At 43.2% G+C, this 18,879-nt stretch overlaps 1 protein-coding gene across 1 annotated transcript; it reads right to left on the reverse strand.

Annotated features, from left to right (window-relative positions):
* Positions 1 to 4,692: 4,692 nt before the first annotated feature.
* On the reverse strand, positions 4,693 to 10,579 carry LOC123450068 (chaperone protein ClpB2, chloroplastic). The gene is made up of 10 exons (XM_045127473.1): positions 10,061 to 10,579; positions 9,627 to 9,845; positions 9,235 to 9,472; positions 8,632 to 8,827; positions 8,491 to 8,545; positions 8,251 to 8,401; positions 6,810 to 7,118; positions 6,418 to 6,683; positions 5,388 to 6,314; positions 4,693 to 5,262 (listed from the first exon to the last, which is right to left on the reverse strand). The coding sequence occupies exons 1-10, from the start codon at positions 10,283 to 10,285 to the stop codon at positions 4,936 to 4,938; spliced, it is 2,913 nt and encodes a 970-aa protein (XP_044983408.1). The 5' UTR covers positions 10,286 to 10,579; the 3' UTR covers positions 4,693 to 4,935.
* Between the last annotated feature and the right edge of the window lie 8,300 nt (positions 10,580 to 18,879).

Below are 18,879 nucleotides of genomic sequence, written 5' to 3' on the forward strand. Positions count from 1 at the left end.
AGCAAAATATATAATAATTTACGTTATTAAATATATAGAATATGAAGATATATTTCATGATGAATCTAGTAATAATTGTTTGTTATTCTAGACCTTGATATTTTCGTCTACAAACTTGATCAAAGTTAGTTTAAAAGAATAATACACCTTATATTTAGGAATGGAAGGAGTATGATGCGAATTGTTTTGGGATAAAGCCAAGCCCCACGAATCCAACATTTTTGAGCCGAGAGGCAAGAGAGAACCCCCGCGCCGCCCCGTCTCGGATGACTCGGGCGGCTCCTCAAACCCTAGCTAACAGGGTCGTCGCCACTTCTCCCCCTTCCTTCTGTCGCCACTGGGCTAAACCCGATGGTTGACGGTGGTGACGGGGTTCTGCTACCTGGACCGCGTAGGAGAGGGTCGTGCGGGGCCTCCTCGCATGAGACGACGAGGCCACGATCAAATCCATGGAGGTGTGACGACGTGGTCCGGACGACGACCTGGTGGCGGGTTAGCGACGGCGGATGGAGAGGGCGTCGTGGAGGTCTGTGTTGGCCAGATTGGGTCGGGTGCATGCGCGCATCTCTTGGTCTCCTCGCTTGAATCCAGGGGCACTAGTAAAAAACAGGCCTTTGGTCCAGCCGATGAAAGGGCTTTAATCCTGGTTCTGTTACGAACCGGGACCAATAATGTGAGAATCAATCTCGATTTGTGAGGGCAGGTTGCCGGCCGGGCATCGACAACCATCAGTCCCGGTTCAGATGGGACCTTTGGTCCCGATTTGAGCCATTAGTTTCGCTTGAATCCAGGGGCGACGACTCTGAAAGGTGGCGGCGGGGGAAGCTCAGGCGACCCGCATCGTCATGGCATGGTGATGTCCCTGGTCAAGGCGTAACTACGCCGACGATATGATGTTTTTGGCTTCGAATCGGTGACGGTGACAAGCACGCGTGGGACCCTTCCCGGTGAGGTAGGGGGTGGCAGTCGCTCCCCCCCCTCGAACTCTAGTGGTGGCACACGCATGCAATGATCGGTGTGCAAAGGCTCCCATAGTGGTAGTGATGCTATATGTGGTCGCCGGATCTGGAGCTTTGAAGGTGGGATGGACGATGAACAAGATGTCGGATGGATGCTCGTGGGACGAGATCTAGGCGAAAACTTTGTCTACAGGTGGTCGGTGCCAGTGATGGTGACACCCTTTGAGGTTTTCTTCTTGGAGGCATCATCGACGTGAAGTTCCCGCCTCATTTTGCTACCTCCGGAGAAAATTCTTGATCAGTCGATCAGATGATGCCGACACTCATGTGTCATTCCCCCATGAAGGCGTCATTCTTGGAGATGTGCATTGGCTAAAGGGACCAGTGGATGGTTCCAATGGTGCAACGGTTTCGTCTTGCACAAATCTTCTGCGGAGATGTCAAGGCATGCCTGGCCGACAGGTGCTATGTTGTGTCATACATGTTCGGCAAGTGGTATGGAGGACAGATATTCTAGACACTTCAAGTTGTGTTGGCTGGTGGTACTTGGCGGCATAGTGTTGTGGTGTACCGGCAACGACCGCGACATGCTCAAAAATTTGCGCACAGAGAGGCGGTGTCATTCGGCGTTGTCGTGGTGTCGACGGATGGCTGGACTGTTCGATAATGATGGCGGCTTCCAAAACATATGCACGTGGTGTATGCTTTAGGTTTGTTGCATTGGTTGTAGATTCTGATACATTATATGGATGTATCAGGGATTGATCATCTACGTGGCCTGCAGCAAGATGAACCGGTTGATTTTTGTTGTAAATGAAGATGTATCAAGAAAAATTGTGATAAAGAAGTACATCAACCACTTCTAAATGATCTGGCGGAAAGTAAATTGCTCAAAACCACCACAATTGTGGCAAGGGTATCCCAAAACCATCGCTTTTGTTGAAAATCACGAATAACCACCACTTCTGTGGCAAGTGAGTAACAAAATGCACTAATTCAGAATTGAGCCGCGTCTAACAGCAAAACTGATAGGTGGAACCCACTGTCAGGATGACTTGGCAAAGAAAGTAAGCCACGTGTACAGGTTGACTGGTCTTTCTCTCCCTCTCACTAGTCTCTCTCGAGCATTATGTCGAGCACCTAGCGTGAGTGAGACTGAGGTGCTCGCCGGCGGCGCGCATGAGCATTGGTGCGGCTAGGCGCTCCTCCATGGCACACCGCCGCGAGCACGGGTCGGCTAGGGCCCTCCCATAATGCGTGCTCCTATGGGCTTGGTTAGGGCGCACTGGCTCGAGCGAGGAGTCGCTCTGATGCCCATCCCATCGCGAGGCTCTCATCACCGCCGTCCGCTGGCTCAGATCCCGGCTCCTCCGCCTCCCACCCCTGGCTTCCCCCGTTCGACGTGGATCCAGGGAAGCAGAGGAGAGGAGCCCCACCGCCCTGCCTCCTCCGTCGACCCTCTATGGTCGCCGTCCTGCGCGGCGGTGCGCATGGCCTGGTCGGCCAAGATCCCGTTTTGGCGGTGCGTGAGCTGGAGCTCCATGGTGGCATGGCTTCGGGTGGCTCGATAAGAGCAGGTGACAACGACGCGCTTCAGGAAAAGAGGGATGGCAGCGTTGAGTGGCTCGGCTCGGCCCGGAGGCGGCGACGGCGTCAGGTGTTTCGTCTCAGGCAAGAGGCGGTCGCGGCGGTGGGTGGGTTGGCCAGGAGCAGGTGGAGGCGGTGCCGGGGGGATCCGGCGAGTGGCGGTGCCTTACAGAGGGAGCGGCGGTGTTGTACAGAGGGAGGGGCAACATTGCGGTGCTATGAGGGAGGAGTGGGAGTAGCGGCGTTGTGGGGATGAAGAAGGAATGGAGAGAGGAGATAAGAGGTGTGGCTGACAGGTGGGCCTCCCGTCCATCTCAGCATGTCAAACATTGACTAGGACTAGTCTTCGCCACATCAGCCCAGACATGTGGGTCCCACCTGTCAGTTTTGCTGTTAGACGCGGCTCAGTTCTGAATTAGTGCATTTTGTTACTCACTTGCCATAGAAAGTTGTGGTTATTCATGATTTTCAACAAAAGTAATGGTTTTGGAGTACCCTTGCCACAATTATGATGGTTTTAAGCAATTTACTCTCTGGCGAAACATGTATGGATGAATCATGGAAACCAATAGAAGTCTAGGATCTGTGAAAAATAAAATTTAGGTTTAAACTATGTGATTTGAATATTACCATTTGGATTGCTTAATAAATTTAAACTAAAACCACGACGCTTATTATGAAATGGAAGGAGTAATAATTTTCTTTTATTTATTAAGAGATAACTTCATATTACAACCTCAAATTACCATCAAGTCTGAAACACCTGAACTACGAACCGTCTAATTTACAAGCCTCAACTTTTAAAACCATACTAAAAACAACCCAATGGGGGTTTTGACTATGTTTTACCAGTTTTGACCAGTCACATATCCCAGTCAGCGCTAACTCATATGCCAGCTCTAACTCATATGCCACGTCACCATGCTCCTGAATTGAAAGTATGCTTGTACATCTTTAGCCAAACTAAAAACTTCTTGAAACTTTCACATATTGAATATAAGGATTTTATAGGCTTTTACTTTTTAAAAAAACTGAACTTATTTTTGGGCCTAAATTTGACCCTAAATTACTATGCATTTAAACTTTTGCTCTAACTATTTCTATACTTGTAAAAATTGTTGAAACTTTCCTAAATTGAATATAAGAGTTGCGTAGATTTTTGAGAATTCTTTCTAGAAAAAATTTTGTAGCCAAAAAATTACAAAAAATGACTCAGAATTTGAATATTTGCTCTGTACTTGCCAAAATTTGTTGAAAGTTTCCCAGATTTAATGCAAGGTTATGTGGATTTTTTAGATTTTTTTCCAAAAAATTCTGGAATAATTTTTTGTTTTGGCAAAAATTCAACCCAAAGGGGCATTGCATTTGAATTTCTTCTCTTAATATTTTTCTACTTGGTAAAATTTGCTGAAACTTTCCCAGACTGGGTATAATTGTTGTCTGGCTTTTTAAGATTTTTTCAAGTTTTTCTATGAAATATTTGTTCAGTCAAATCTTGATCCAAAATGGCTTCAAATTTGAATTTTCGTTGTGACATGGTGACAGGGCGCTGACTGGGAAGTTGACCAATCAAAAACTGTCAAATACCGCCCAAGGTTGTTTTTTGTCCGGTTTTGAAAGTCGAGGTGTTTTAGACTTTGATGGTAGTTTGAGGTTGTAATACCAACTTGCCTCATTTATTTGAGATTTGAGATGGCTCGGCAATGCCAAAGTTGTATAGAAGGCAACAGTGTTTTTAGCAAAGATGGAAGTTGCTCATTGGTGTCATGATAATCGATGGACACCCCGTTTGTCCACCTACCAACTTTTTAAACAAAATCTTCTATACATGCATTCTGAGCCCCCAGGATGTAATTCAGCTTCGCATTCTTTGAAGTCGGTAACATTCTTCACACTTTAAACAACATTCAGTTGATATGAAATTTCTGCACTCAGAGAACCACGATCCAATAAATCACATCTTCTAATTTGGCTATCTCATGGGCCTTCAAATAAACTTCTGCATAAATCATCTTGAACTATTCTCATAAGCTCACAGCAATTGGCCATGCCATGTCGAAAATCTGTAAAACTCACTCACCGAAGTTCGACGATGGAAATGCAGTGAATGCATTCCTACCTGGCTCACAGCAGAAGCAAAACAGAATTTTGAAATGGCCAGACAAACAACCTTAGTATGCTGGAGCATCTGGAATCAGAGGAATGTCAGGGTCGTCCAAAACCTCTGGTTTTTTCGGGTTGTCCTGCTGCTAATAATGTACTGCTGGAGCAAAGAATTCTGGCTGCATAACCCTGCTATGATATGCCCAAAGAGATACACTACCAGTTCGCCGCCCTTATATGTATCTACACTTATTTATAGATCGATCCTCTGCAAAAATATGGAGCATCAGACTGTCGGCAGGAACTTCTCGTCTTGAGCAGCAGCCGGCTTGGATTCCTCGTTCATCTTCCGGAAGACAAGCTTCTGCTGGGGGAGCTGTCCGTTCGACGGCACCGTCACCTGAGTGTCGACGGAGATGCTGTCCTCGTCCTTGAACTCGCCTCTGAGGATACCCTTGGCCAGTTCGTTCTCCACGTACTGCTGGAGCACTCGCTTCACTGGCCTGGCACCGTAGTTGGGGTCGTAGCCAAGGCTTCCCAGGAACTCGATTGCTGACGGTGAGACGTCGAGTTTGATCTTGCGGTCGGCGATCCTCTTCTGCACTCTTGCCAACTGTATTTCAAACAGGCAAGGCAAAAGAAAAACTGATTAACAAGTGGCTCACAACCATATGGCCTGGTACTCTTTTGCTAGCACTGACATTTTAAATTGCAAACAAAAATCAAAAGAAATGTTACCTGTAATTTCACAATGCTGTTTATCTGCTTCCTCTCAAGAGGCTTGAAGACGATGTACTCGTCCACACGATTCATGAACTCAGGACGGAAAACAGATCTTGCAGCATCCATCACTCTCTTCTTCATACTCTCGTAGGCCGAATCAGTTGCTCCACCTTCTTCGTCCATATTCAGTATGTACTGCGAACCAACATTGGATGTCATGATAATGATACTGTTGGTGAAGCTCACCTTCCGGCCCTGCGAGTCTGTAACCCTGCCGTCGTCCAATATTTGCAGGAAAACATTGAATACATCTGAATGGGCTTTCTCAATCTCATCAAACAAGACCACAGAGTATGGCCTCCTACGGACAGCCTCTGTAAGCTGGCCACCCTCTTCGTACCCAACATAACCTGGTGGCGCACCAATCAGTCTTGAGACAGAGTGTTTCTCCATATACTCACTCATGTCAATCCTGACAACAGCATCCTCAGTGTTGAACATAAAAGAAGCGAGGGCTTTCGCCAATTCTGTTTTGCCCACTCCTGTAGGTCCCATGAACATGAAGCTGGCAATGGGCCGGTTTGGATCGGACAAACCAGCTCTGGATCTCTGAATGGCCTCTGCAACTGCTTTGACTGCAGGATCCTGCCCCACTACACGCTTGTGCAGTTCGTCCTCCAGATACAGCAGCTTTTCTCTGTCGGATTGCTTTAACTTGGAAACGGGAATACCTGTCCACCTGCTCACAATCTCTGCAATATCATCTTGGGTCACCTCTTCTCTTAGCATGGATTTCCCAGAATTTTGATATTCATTCAGTTCATCCTCTGTTTTTTGAAGGTCCCGCTGCAATGCATTCAGACTACCATACTTCAGTTCAGCAGCACGATTGAGATCATACTCACGCTCGGCCTGCTGGATCTCCACATTTAACCTGTCAATCTGTTGGAACAGTTAAATGAAAGTCAGGTCAATTGGCAACAACAACCGTGCCAATCTACATAATACAGAGAGTGAGAAACTAAAATACTGGAACGGAACTTACCTCTTCCTTAATAGATTGAATCTTTGTCATCACCGACTTCTCATGCTCCCACTGCTCAGTCAATCCCTTCTGCCTTTCTTTCAAAAGTGACAATTCTGCTTCAATACGAGATAGTCTGTCTCTTGATGCTTTGTCTGTGTCATTTGTTAGTGAGAGACGTTCCATTTCAAGTTTAAGCACAGAACGATCAATCTCGTCCAGAACAGTTGGCTTAGATGTTATCTCCATTTTCAACTTGGCAGCTGATTCATCGACCAAATCAATTGCTGCAACAAAACAAGACGGTCACTGTTTAGAACCAGCTACAAAAGAGCCTGCAGTAGAGTTCATAATGCCCTATTATCAAGCAGGCTAGTAACTTCAAGCACATGTGATGCTATAGTAGTAAATACCTTTGTCAGGCAAAAATCGTCCGCTGATGTAACGATCTGATAAAACAGCGGCAGCAACAAGAGCACTGTCTGATATGCGGACTCCATGGTGCAATTCATATCTCTCACGTAATCCTCGGAGTATTGACACTGTATCTTCAACTGTTGGTTGATCAACATACACTTGTTGGAAGCGGCGTTCCAGTGCTGGATCTTTCTCAATATATTTGCGGTACTCATCGAGGGTTGTTGCGCCAATGCAACGTAGCTCCCCTCTTCCGAGCATTGGTTTCAGAAGATTGCCAGCATCCATTGCACCAGAAGTGGCACCTGCAATAAGATGAAGATTCATAAACTTCTGAACAGACAACAGGAAACTTGTTTTTCACATTGATGGTGATGATAAAGTTAGTTTTACGGCATGATGAGAGTCCAAGTTTGTAGACAGGAAACTTTGTCATGTACACTGATGGTAGTGGTAAGTTAGTTTTAAGGCGTGATAAGAGTCAAGTTATTAGACAGGAAACTTACTCATGTTATTCACGTTAATGGTGCTGGCAAGTAGTTTTAAGATGTGATAAGAGTCCAAGTTTGTTGTTCCATGAGAATGTAATGCAAGCGAATTTCATGAGAAAACAGCTATCGTAGAGTTTTCGTGTTGTTTCAGCCGTTGACCCCTACAGTGAACCTATGTAATTTTGATGCATAATACATGTACCTTTTACCAAATTTTCAGTGAAGAAGAACAGCAGGATGAGAACAACCCCACTAGCTGTTTGGACTTCCTAGCATCTACTGAAAGAACATGCAGAGCTGATACTATAACTTCACATCTCCAAATCACTTGGTTCATAATGAAAGGAAACTTAACAAGATGTAACAGCTTTGCCATCTCTGTCAAGCCGGCACAGTGTTGTGCTCAAAACATGTTATGCATTATTTTTCTAACTCGACAAACAAATATCATGTGAGAATACAGGAATAAAAAAAACTGACAAACTGTTTTATTGTATGGAAGAATCAGGAGTTTATCTAAGTAACAATCATCAAACAGATATATAGACTTCGGCTGTAAAATTGCGTTGATGCAACTCAGTATTCATAAATCATACTATTTCACATACAGCGCCCAAATTGAATCAAATGCTGGAGATTCCCAAAATAATATTGTCACACAGTTCACTAGCTACTTGAAACTAGTGCCAGCCAAGCAGCATTTTTTGATGCTGAAGTTAAATTTAGTGATCTATGAGATCCAAATGAGATGACCATCACATGGTTGGTAAAAATTATTGAGTATATAGATCAGTCTAATCCTCAATTTTTAGGCTACGCATGCCATCTTTAAAAAAAAGAGAGGTAAATGTCATTATAAAATAAAATATGTAGGAAGTTAGTGTAAGGAATATGGAAAAGAAAAATCTCATGAGTCAAAACAATAATGATTTATGTATCTTGTTACCTGCTCCAACAACAGTGTGAATCTCATCAATAAAGAGAATGACCTGTCCATCAGAATCTGTGACTTCTTTAAGTACAGCCTTCAGCCTATCCTCAAATTCTCCTCGATATTTTGCACCAGCAATTAAAGCACCCATGTCAAGTGTAATCAGCTGCTCAAAACAAAGTAAAAATCACTCATAAGATCCTCCTGATATAACCCTCAACAATATAGGATCATTGCATGGACAAGTAAACTTACTCGACGGTTTGTCAGTGCTTGTGGGACATCTCCTTGCACTATCCTCTGAGCGAGCCTAATAAGAATGCAAAATATGGTAAGAGAAACTACTTTCACACTCATAACTGATCAAATGATGTGCAAAATTTATAGTTCTCCTACCCTTCAGCTATAGCCGTTTTCCCCACACCAGGTTCACCAATCAAAACAGGATTATTCTTTGTTCTCCGCGACAAGATCTGAATGCACCTACGGATTTCATCATCCCTTCCTATAACTGGGTCAAGCTTCCCCTGACGTGCCATAGCTGTCAGGTCTTTCCCATATTTGTCCAAAGCTTCATACTTGCCCTCAGGATCTGAGAATAGATCATTTTAGTGGATTAGTTAATACTTGTTATTCAGGAGGAAAAATATGCATACCTTTAAAACTGAAGAAATAAAGGAAGCATCCAGTTTTCATGCCTAGTGAAGAACATATATTTAACAAAATTTAGCAGCATCTTCTCTGCTACAAAAACCAGGTCTCTTTCGTCCACATTTGAGCCATACATATAATCTTGTCTTGGGTTATCACTTAGCCATTGAATTTGTGTTTCAAACAAATAGCACCGTAGTGACCTCAAAAACCAACATTTTACAGGGGAAACTCTAGGTTGCACCATGGAATTTTATCAGAGTATGCAACGGTATGAGCATGTGAAGAATGTCAACAAGTTATTCAAACACTAAATCATAGCATTCAGATAAAAGAAAATATTTGTACCTTGATCAATCACATTCTGCTTCCCTCTTATGGATTCAATAGCTGTTTTCAAGGTTTCGACGGTGATCTGGAAGTCCTTGAACAGCTGTCTTCCAAATCGCTTATCATCCGCAAAACCAAGAACAATGTGCTCAACCGAGACAAATGAATCACCATACTCTTTCTTATAGTTTCTTGCTCTCTGTATCAGAGCTTCCAAGTCACGCCCCAACATCGAGCCAGGATCTTCACCTAATACCTGAATCATCAGGGAAAAAGAGGTCTCATTGCAAGTACTTGTTTATATTTCTTGTTTGTTGACAATAAAGCTATATACTGTAGTGCACAAAGAAATGTTAGGGCTGGTATGAAAGTAGGAGAGTCAATTGATATGTGGGTCCATGATAAACCACCTTAGGCTGCCGCTGGATGTACTTTTCCGTGGCCTCGAGAAGCCTTGTGTTATCAACTCCAGCCTTGGAAAAGATCCGACGGGCGAGCCCGTTCCTCTGCTCCAGCAATGATTTCATCAAATGTTCAGTCTCAACGATCTGGTGCTTGCTTTCTTTGGCCACTTCAGGCGCCAGAACAATGGACTGCCATGCCATCTCAGTGAACTCTTGCTGTGTAATCTGGCAGCCAGAGAAATGATAATGAATTACTTAAATGAGTATTGTACTTCTTCTTGCACCAAAGGGATAAACAGGATGCATACAAAATTATACAACTCCAATGTAAGGATACTGAATAAATCTGAGGTCGCGCGTGCGTAAATAAATAAAGAAAGAAAGAAAGAAGATTTCTTTTTGTGATTAAATGAAGAAGATAAGGGAGCGCGGGTCCTCACCCTCCCGTCCCGGGAGCTGGCGTTGCACCTGACGGAGAGCGCCGTCCGCGGCGTCCCGGTCACCGGGGCGAGCCGTCCACGTCCCCTGGCCGCCCTGAGCGCGACGCGGGGCGACGACGGGCCCTTCGCCGTCCTGCTGCTGCCCCACGCCGCGGCGGCGACGGCCGGGGCCGGGGCGGCGGCCGGGTAGGAGATGCGGAGGTCCGCGGCGAGCGCGGCGGCCATGGCGCCCGGTGCCTTGGGTTCTTGGACTGGCGGAGAGTGTGGAGTGAAGTGGCGAGCGGCTGTAGATGTGGTGCCGTATGTGTCTCTGCGAATGATCTGTCGTCGTCCAGATGCGGAGGGGGTGGGATGGATGGTGGTATAAAAAGATGGAGTGGACGGACGGACGGCGGGCGCTGTCACCGGCGTCGCGGCGTGGGGGGTTCTGGGAGGTTCAGGGATGCACGAGGAGGCCGTGGAAGGAGGAAGAAGATGATTGGGTGGGGGTGGGGGTGGGGTGGGGTGAGGCGCGTGGCTGGCTTCGGGTGGGGGAGCGCCGTGAGATCTCCGGACTCCCGGTCCCGGTGGCGGTGGGCGGCCCGATCTGCGGCGACCGGGTTTCACTTTCAGTTGCGTGCGTCACAAAAATAAAAACCTTACCTCTGTCAACAAATACACTCCTAAGGCATTTTAGGTCCATAAAAAATGCAAGACGTTTGTTTTAGGTGACGTGACCGAAAAAGTCTTCCCCGTTCCTTACAATTTAGAGCATATACATCCAAGCCACGGTTTGCAAATCTGAATCCTCGTACGACTGACCGGTCACTCCTTAAATCTACTCGTTCATACCTGACTCTTTCATATTTGATCCCCTAAGTTCATACAAAACATGCTAAAAACAATACAATACCTATTACGGATTACCCTACTCTTCATCGTTCAAGATGTCCTCTAGCTTATCCTTGTCCGCCGCCTCCATCTCCTGCCGATGAAGACGGCTCGCCTCCGCAGCCAACTTCGAGCGGATGGAGTTCGGGATGGCATGATGCTACGCCTGCATATCCACGTCCTCCTCCAGCGCCGGTGCCTCCTTCTTCCCCACATCCAGCGTCGGTGCCTCCTCCTCCCCCACATCCAGCGACGTTGCCTCCTCCTCCTCCTCCACCACATCCTTTGCCGGCTATTACTCCTCCTCCACCTCCTCTGCCTCTTCTTCCTCCTCCAAATCATCCTCCAGTTCCAGAGGTAGTCGTGTGGCCCTCCGGATCCGTACCTTCTCAAGGAGCCAAAGTCGGTGCTACGATGTATAGTGGCAGCGACCTGGAGGCATGGCTTATTAATGGAGAGGAGGAAGATGCGGAGGGATAGGGTTTTGGTGTCGGCGATCGGCTTAAATAGCCAGGCTAGGGATTATGTGGTCCGTCGGTACGGTGCCACGTGATGTTCACACTGCCACGACGGAGGAGGCGTCCGTTGAACCACCGGATTTCCACGCGATTCAACGTGGGTCCATGTCGTGAGACCGACATCGTGGGCGTGCCCGAGCGCGTCCGGACACCTTCGTATCCACCTCATATTTGGACTGGATATGAGGAGTGCGGGTTAGTCCAGGCGTTTGAGGGCGGTTTGAAAGGCCCGGTTGGGTCGAATTTTTGTGACCGGTCAGTGTCCGGGCAGCCTGTCCGAAAGTTTGAGACGGATATGAGGGGTCTGATTATAGATGCTCTTACAACATAAGTCACGCACACTGGATGAAAAGCTATTAAAAAGAATACCATAGGATCTATTATCAAAACTAAACTTTGAAATTTCATGAGCCAGACAACTGGTCTTACAAATCTTGAAATGTTTGAGAAACTTAGAGATCTTGAGACTTTACTTTTTCAGATCAACGAGAGAGGTTATTGTTTGCAAGAAAGGATGTCACATACACACAATTCGATGCACAGGTTGAAGGTGAGCTTTCTTTTCTAAAGAAAAATACACACACTTCGTTTCCGAAAATTAATATGGTTCTGAAGGGAGAACCGATATAGAGACAGGTGAGACACATGTAAAGCTCTAGTTCATCCGCACTTGCGCATGACCCCATAAAATCCCACCAAGAGACGTTGACATCGCTGGAGACAACAACCCTCAAGCTCGCAAGAACCCCTACACTCGTGACACGCATGCTCTCCACAAAACTAGTAGGCCTGCAAAAAAAAATTAGTTTGCTATTAAAATTATTTTTAGTTAATATTTTTTGATTATTCTTAGTTAATGTTTTAGTTGATTCTTTTTATTTTTTTTAATAAATAAATAATTTGATAATTTTAGTTAATATTTTAGTTGATTCTTTTTAGTTCATTCCTTTTAGTTAATGTTTTAGTTGATTTTTTTAGTTCATTCTTTTTAGTTAATATTTTAATTGATTCTTTTTAGTTTATTTTTTAATAAATAAATACTTTGATAATTTTAGTCAATACTTTTTTTAGTTCATCCTTTTTAACAATCAATACTTTGATACTTTAGTTAATATTATTTTAATTTTTTTTAGTTCATTTTTTTAGTTTTTTTTTGCTATTAGTTATTCTTTGAGCTAAATGACCCTGAAATTGAAAATGACTACAAATGAACTCTGAAAAGGTTAAAAATTGACATTATATGATCATTCCACCCATATAACATGTGTTAAAAAGTTAAGAGAGTTATCGCAAAAACTGGATGTACTTTCTGTACAAAATGGACAATTTCTTTTGAAGTATCACGGTTTTGAACGTAAACTCATCTGTTATAAAGATATTTTATTTTTTTTGAACTTATTTCAACTCCAGACTTATTGTGCGTTCAACAGGCACCATTCAAAGTCACATCATCAATTTTCAAACCTTTCTAACTTTATTTGATATTTTTTATGTATTTACTGATTTTTTTAAGCTAAATGACTCTCAAATTGAAAAGCACTACAAATAAATTTTTGAAAAGTTTGAAAGTTGGCATGATATCATCATTTCGTCCACATAGCATGTGTTAAAAATTTAAGAGGGATATGGTAAAAACTGGATGCACTTCGTGTAAAAACGAACAATCTCTTTTAAAGTATCACGGTTTAGAACGAAAATTCATCTGTTACAAAACGATTTCATTTTTTTTAAATTTCTTTCAACACCAGAGTTTTTATGCGTTCAAAATGCACCATTCAAAGCCACATCATCAATTTTTTTCTTTTTCTGATTTCATTTGGTATTTTTCACGCATTTACTCATGTTTTTAGCTAAATGACACTGAATTTGAAAAGCAGTACAAATTAACTCTAAAAAGGTTGAAAGTTGGCATTGTTTCACACACATAACATGTGCTAAAAAGTTAAGAGGGTTACGATAAAAACTGCATACACTTCGTGTACAAAACGGACATTTTTTTTGAATTATCACAGTTTCAGACGAAAACTCATCTGTTACAAAGGGATTTCATTTTTTGAATTTATTTCAACTCCAGAATTTTTGTACATTCAACATGCACCATTCGAAGCCACATCATCAATTTTCAACCCATTCTGATTTCATTTACTATTTTTTATGCATTTACTGATTTGTTTTGAGCTAAATGACTCTAAAATTGAAAACCACATAAATGAACTCTGAAAAGGTTGAAAGTTGGCATTGGAATCATCATTCACCCACATAGCACATGCTAAAAAGTTGAGAGTGTTACGACAAAAACTGGATGCACTTCATATACAAAATGGAAAATCTTTTTCGAAGTATCACTGTTCGAATGAAAACTCATCTATTACAAAGGGTTTCATTTTTTGAACTTATTTCAACTCCAGACGTTTTGTATATTCAACATGCACCATTCAAAGCTAAATCGTCAATTTTCAACCTATTCTGACTTCATTTGATATTTTTTATGCATTTACTGATTTGTTTTGAGCTAAATGGCTCTGAAATTGAAAAACACTACAAAGGACTCTGAAAAGGTTGAAAGTTGGCATGATATCACCATTTCACCCACATAGCATATGCTAAAAGTTGAGAGGGTTACGTAAAAAAATGGATGCACTTCGTGTATAAAATGGACAATCTCTTTCGAATTATCACAGTTTCGAACGAAAACTCATGTGTTACAAAAGTATTTCATTTTTTGAACTTATTTCAACTGCAGATTTTTCGTGTGTTCAAAATGCATCATTCAAAGCCACATTATCAATTTTCAACACTTTCTGATTTCATTTGGTATTTTTCCTGCATTTGTTGATTTTTTGAGATAAAATGACCCTGAAATTAAAAAGCACTACAAATGAATTCTGAAAAGGTTGAAAGTTGGCATGGTATCATCACTTCACCCATATTGCATGTGCTAAAAAGTTGAGAGGGTTACGGCAAAAATTGGATGCATTTCACGTACAAAATGAACAATCTCCTTTGAAGTATGAGGGTTCGGACGAAAACTTATCTATTACCAAGGGATTTCAATTTTTTTGAACTTATTTCAACTCCAGACTTTTTGTGCGTTTAACATGCGCTATTCAAAACCACATCATCGATTTTTAACTCTTTGTGACTTCATTTGGTATTTTGTATGCATTGACCCTGAAATTGAAAAACACTATAAATGAAACTCTAAAAATGTTAAAAGTTCGCATGGTATCATCATTTCAGCCACATAGATAGCATGTGTCAGAACAGTTCGTGAACAGTAATTTTTTTTACAAACCCCGATTTGTCTTTTTGCTGAGACCTGCTCAGATGTCCAAATAAGTTGAAATTTGGGGCGTTCCTCACGCATCAAATTATATATCACACAAAAAAAATGAATTTGTTTCAATTTTTCTAGTATTTTTTTGTTTTATCGTGAGCGCGGGTGCAGATGAGCCCGGAAACAGAAACGCCGCTCCCATGCCGCGCGTTATTTAATTTATAAGAGCATCCCTAGTAGTTGCCCTAAGATATGGACCGAGCCCATTTTACGGCACTTGGGGGGCAAAAATACAACCTCCAAGAGTTGCTTTATCATAATATTTTTGCCGCAAACCAACCTGTGGTTGGATGGTTAGAGGGACGGTGATAACGCCATCAGTGTTCAAATCCTGGTGCTTGCATTATTTCTGGATTTATTTCAGAATTTCCTGCGATACGCTTTCAGTGGGAGGAGACGTTTTCGTCGACGACGAGGCGTCTACAGTGACTTCGTAAATCTCAAGATGATATGCCGGCTTAGTCTTTTAAAAGTGCTCATAAAGATAACATGTGCGTGTGTGCATTCATAGAGGTTAGCACTGCCCAAATATTCAGCACCCCACCTGGGCTGCTGCCGATAAAACAGAAACACAACCGCTATGTTTCTGTTTCTCAACATCCCTAGTAGCTGCTCACAACTACTCATTCATGTCTTGATTTTTCTTCTCCAACCGTATATTTCTCAACGAAGCCCCGATGACTTGCCACTACTCAATCCACTACACCATGAGCAAAATTTAGGGGTCACAATATCTGCCGCAAAAACTAGCCAATAACTACATCATGGACGTTAGCCACACGAAGAACAACTGCATATGCATTCTCTTCATCCCTTACCCCCATGTCGGTGGTGGCGGTAGATCGACCGAGGGCCTTGAGCTCACCTGCGTCTTACCAAGCCCGAAAGAACCAAACAAAGGGCATGGAGCCAGGTGCGTGATCATCACCGACACGAAGAACAACTGCACATGCCAAAGGCGCGTAGCGTCTGTAGTATTCTTGTGTTGTGCCGAATAAATAGTCACATAAATGATAAAAAAGAAGTTACAAAAATAGGAAAGAAAACTGAGATTATCATAATTTACCGCCACATCAAACGAAGCTCCGAAAATGTGGAATCTCGTCTGGCGACAATTATAACCAGCGAGACGATTCACCAGGATAACCGGTGCATATGAAGTGCTTTGGTGACATGAGCGTATGCAATTTTGTTTGGCCGGGTTTTAGAGCATCAGGAGGGTCAAGGTTTTTAGGGAAACGGGAGGTTTGGCCGGTTTGAGGACCAATAACAGATTTGTATTTCCACTTTTGTATGCGCAAAGGCTCTAAATCGATCTACAATCTGGGTTTTCCATTTCTGAATCATGCATTTGTGCTACGACATGCAGGTGCAAACGATTCGCTTCTACATCCAGTTCTTATGATTGTGCTATTATGTATTTCTTGCACTCTGTGATAATATATTTTTTCCCCAACTATAACCTAACCACTCTTCCGGTCACACGGTTTCTTCAACAAACATACGGATTGCTCCGGTTCTGAAGGCCATGCATGGCGGTCAGTGGGTGCTTTCAATGAACTCTAACAAAATTAACTCCTGCGGCGCCGCCTTCTCTTCACAGCATCAGCAGGACAAGCATGATCAGGGCGATTCCTTGCGTTGTTCTCAGAATCCACAGGAGCAGGAGCAGAAGGAGAGACACAAGCAGAAGCACGAAGGATGGATATCGATGACCGCTGAGGTAAAATCAGCTGCACGTATTCTATCAGATCCTTTGCAGTCGCATTCTCTTCTTCAACCATCTTCCTCATCCGCTCCTTCATTGCCGTCAGGCTATCTAACATTTGCTCTGCCTCAACACGGAAAGACTCCCTATCCGCCTTCATTTTGGCAGCCATTTCCATCACTTCTGCCCGCACTTTATCAAGCTCCAAGTCAGTTTTTTCGCTAGAAGAGACATCCAGCGTCCCTTCACCTTTTTTATAATAGGCTGAAATGAGCAAAATAATGTGAGATGTAATTAACATCCAACTTTGAAGAAGCTCAAAACTTCATCCAGAATTTGACCTTGTTCCTCTGATCGATGGAACCAGGACAGATATATAGGCTCATAGGGAATTACCATATGAGGAGGTTAACCAGTTAAATGTATGCTAGATCTAGTTTTTTTATATAGTGTGGTCATCGGCTGTCTTTTACCTTGACCACCTCAGATTTTTCATGAGGTGGATCGGAGGAGAGTAAACTCAAAAGACAATATCCCAAGTAGTTTATTTTGACACATAAATAAACATATATAGCATCATGCAGTGTGTGGGACTGGTTATCTCTAACATTATTAGGAGATGATGTGGAGTAATCACAGAGATAGTATTGTTCCAAGTGTTGCTTTCCCTGAAGAGAGGGGAAAATGTATTGTTTCATATCAACCGAGATATATATCTAAGAAAAGAAACAACTAATAAATTAGTAATTCTAATACACATGTACACCAGAAGCAAGAGATAAAAACCTGTAAGCAACTGTCCCATAGATTTTCTGGTGCATATAGGTTGGTAATAAGCTTGTCTTCAAATTGTGCGCCACACTGAGGGCACTGGAAAGGAAGATATAGATGCATGCATAAGCCATGTACCTTCACTCACATATACCTACTCTGTTCCAAAATAAGTGTCGTTGATCTAATACAAAATTTATATTAATTTAATACTAAATCTGCAACACTTATTTTTGGACGGGGGGAGTACGCACGACACGAGAGATAGCTAACATAAAGTGTATACAGGATTACACATGGCACCTTTGCACTATCAAGGGCAGAATGATGCAGCCACCTCTCCAGACAAGATCTTCCATATACCATAGTATCTAGTTTTATTCGAGGCACCATGTCACCCACATCATTCGAATTATTTGGGCTACTAAATATAGAATTTATAGCTATCATCTAATCAGGGAGCTTGATCCAAACTGTATTTAATTACCTAACACATTTGATGTAGTAGATAACAAGTTATGACCTTATTTGTTTTCAAAAAACGGAAATGGAAATCAGCGATTACTAAAAATCTAGAAAAGAAAAAGAGGGAAAATGTTAAATGAGTAAAAGAGAGAAAAAAGGAGAAAAAGTGAACATCGGTTATAAAAACAAGACGAGTCAGTGAACTACGACTCAGCCACAGCTCGGTCAGTAGGAAAAAAAATGACAAGACAAAAGCGGCCCATTATCAGATGTAGCATGTATAGCCAGCGAGAAAACACTGCCCACATCACTGTCTAAAAATAGAAATATCGACAGCAAATAACACGAATATATGTGCATATTGATCCAATGGTCACACACGTGAATGAGACCAAACAAAAAAAATCAGCTTCCTGAATTTTATCATAACTGGTGAAAAACAAATACATTTTATATAGACAAATAAAAGGATAAAATTTTGACACACTAACTTAGAAAATGGAAAATTATTGATAAATCAAACTCAGCTAGCAAAACCGAATAACTTTACCAACGGCACACTCAAAAACAATTGTGAGTCCACCGAAAATTCACGTTTTCTGTGTTAGAGCATCCACAGCATGACCCTTAAAACCCTCCTCAAACGCCTGGTAGGCCGCCCGATCATAGCCCGGTCACAAAATCTCGACCCAGACGGGCCTTTCAAGCCGGCCTCAAACGCCCGGGCTGATCGACACCCTCCATTTCCAACCCAAATATGGGACGGATATGAGGACGCCCGGGCACACGTCTACCACACATATATTCGTCATCATCCATTCGCCGAACCAAACCCTAGCGACTCCCCTCCAGTCCCATCCCCCACCCAAGCTCACCTCCAACATCGTGGGCAGGGGATCCGAGTCCTTCACCTTCAGATTCGTCGACCACGAGCTCGTCCCACGCAGCCCCGAGGAAGAGATATGTTGTCCGGCTTGCGGTCCGCCACTCGCGGGAGGCGGCCGCCCGACGATAGCGCTCAGACGTACTCGCAACACCGGGATTTCATTGCTTTCGCATAACCGGTGCTTGGATCCGGCTTTGCTGCCTCACCGGAGGCGGTGCGGTCCATCTGACGTCTGAACGCCGTGGCGGAAGCGCAACCCCATCG

This window comes from Hordeum vulgare, chromosome 4H (assembly GCF_904849725.1).
Source record: "Hordeum vulgare subsp. vulgare chromosome 4H, MorexV3_pseudomolecules_assembly, whole genome shotgun sequence".
NCBI lineage: Eukaryota > Viridiplantae > Streptophyta > Magnoliopsida > Poales > Poaceae > Hordeum > Hordeum vulgare.

Excerpts from the sequence above, each read along its gene's own strand:
- LOC123450068 (XM_045127473.1), bottom strand. The coding sequence starts at position 10,285 with ATGGCCGCCGCGCTCGCCGCGGACCTCCGCATCTCCTACCCGGCCGCC. Across the intron at positions 8,828-9,234 it reads GCAGAATGTGATTGATCAAG|ATCCTGAGGGCAAGTATGAA; the intron begins GTACAAATATTT and ends ATCTATTCTCAG. Across the intron at positions 7,119-8,250 it reads TCACACTGTTGTTGGAGCAG|GTGCCACTTCTGGTGCAATG; the intron begins GTAACAAGATAC and ends ATCTTATTGCAG.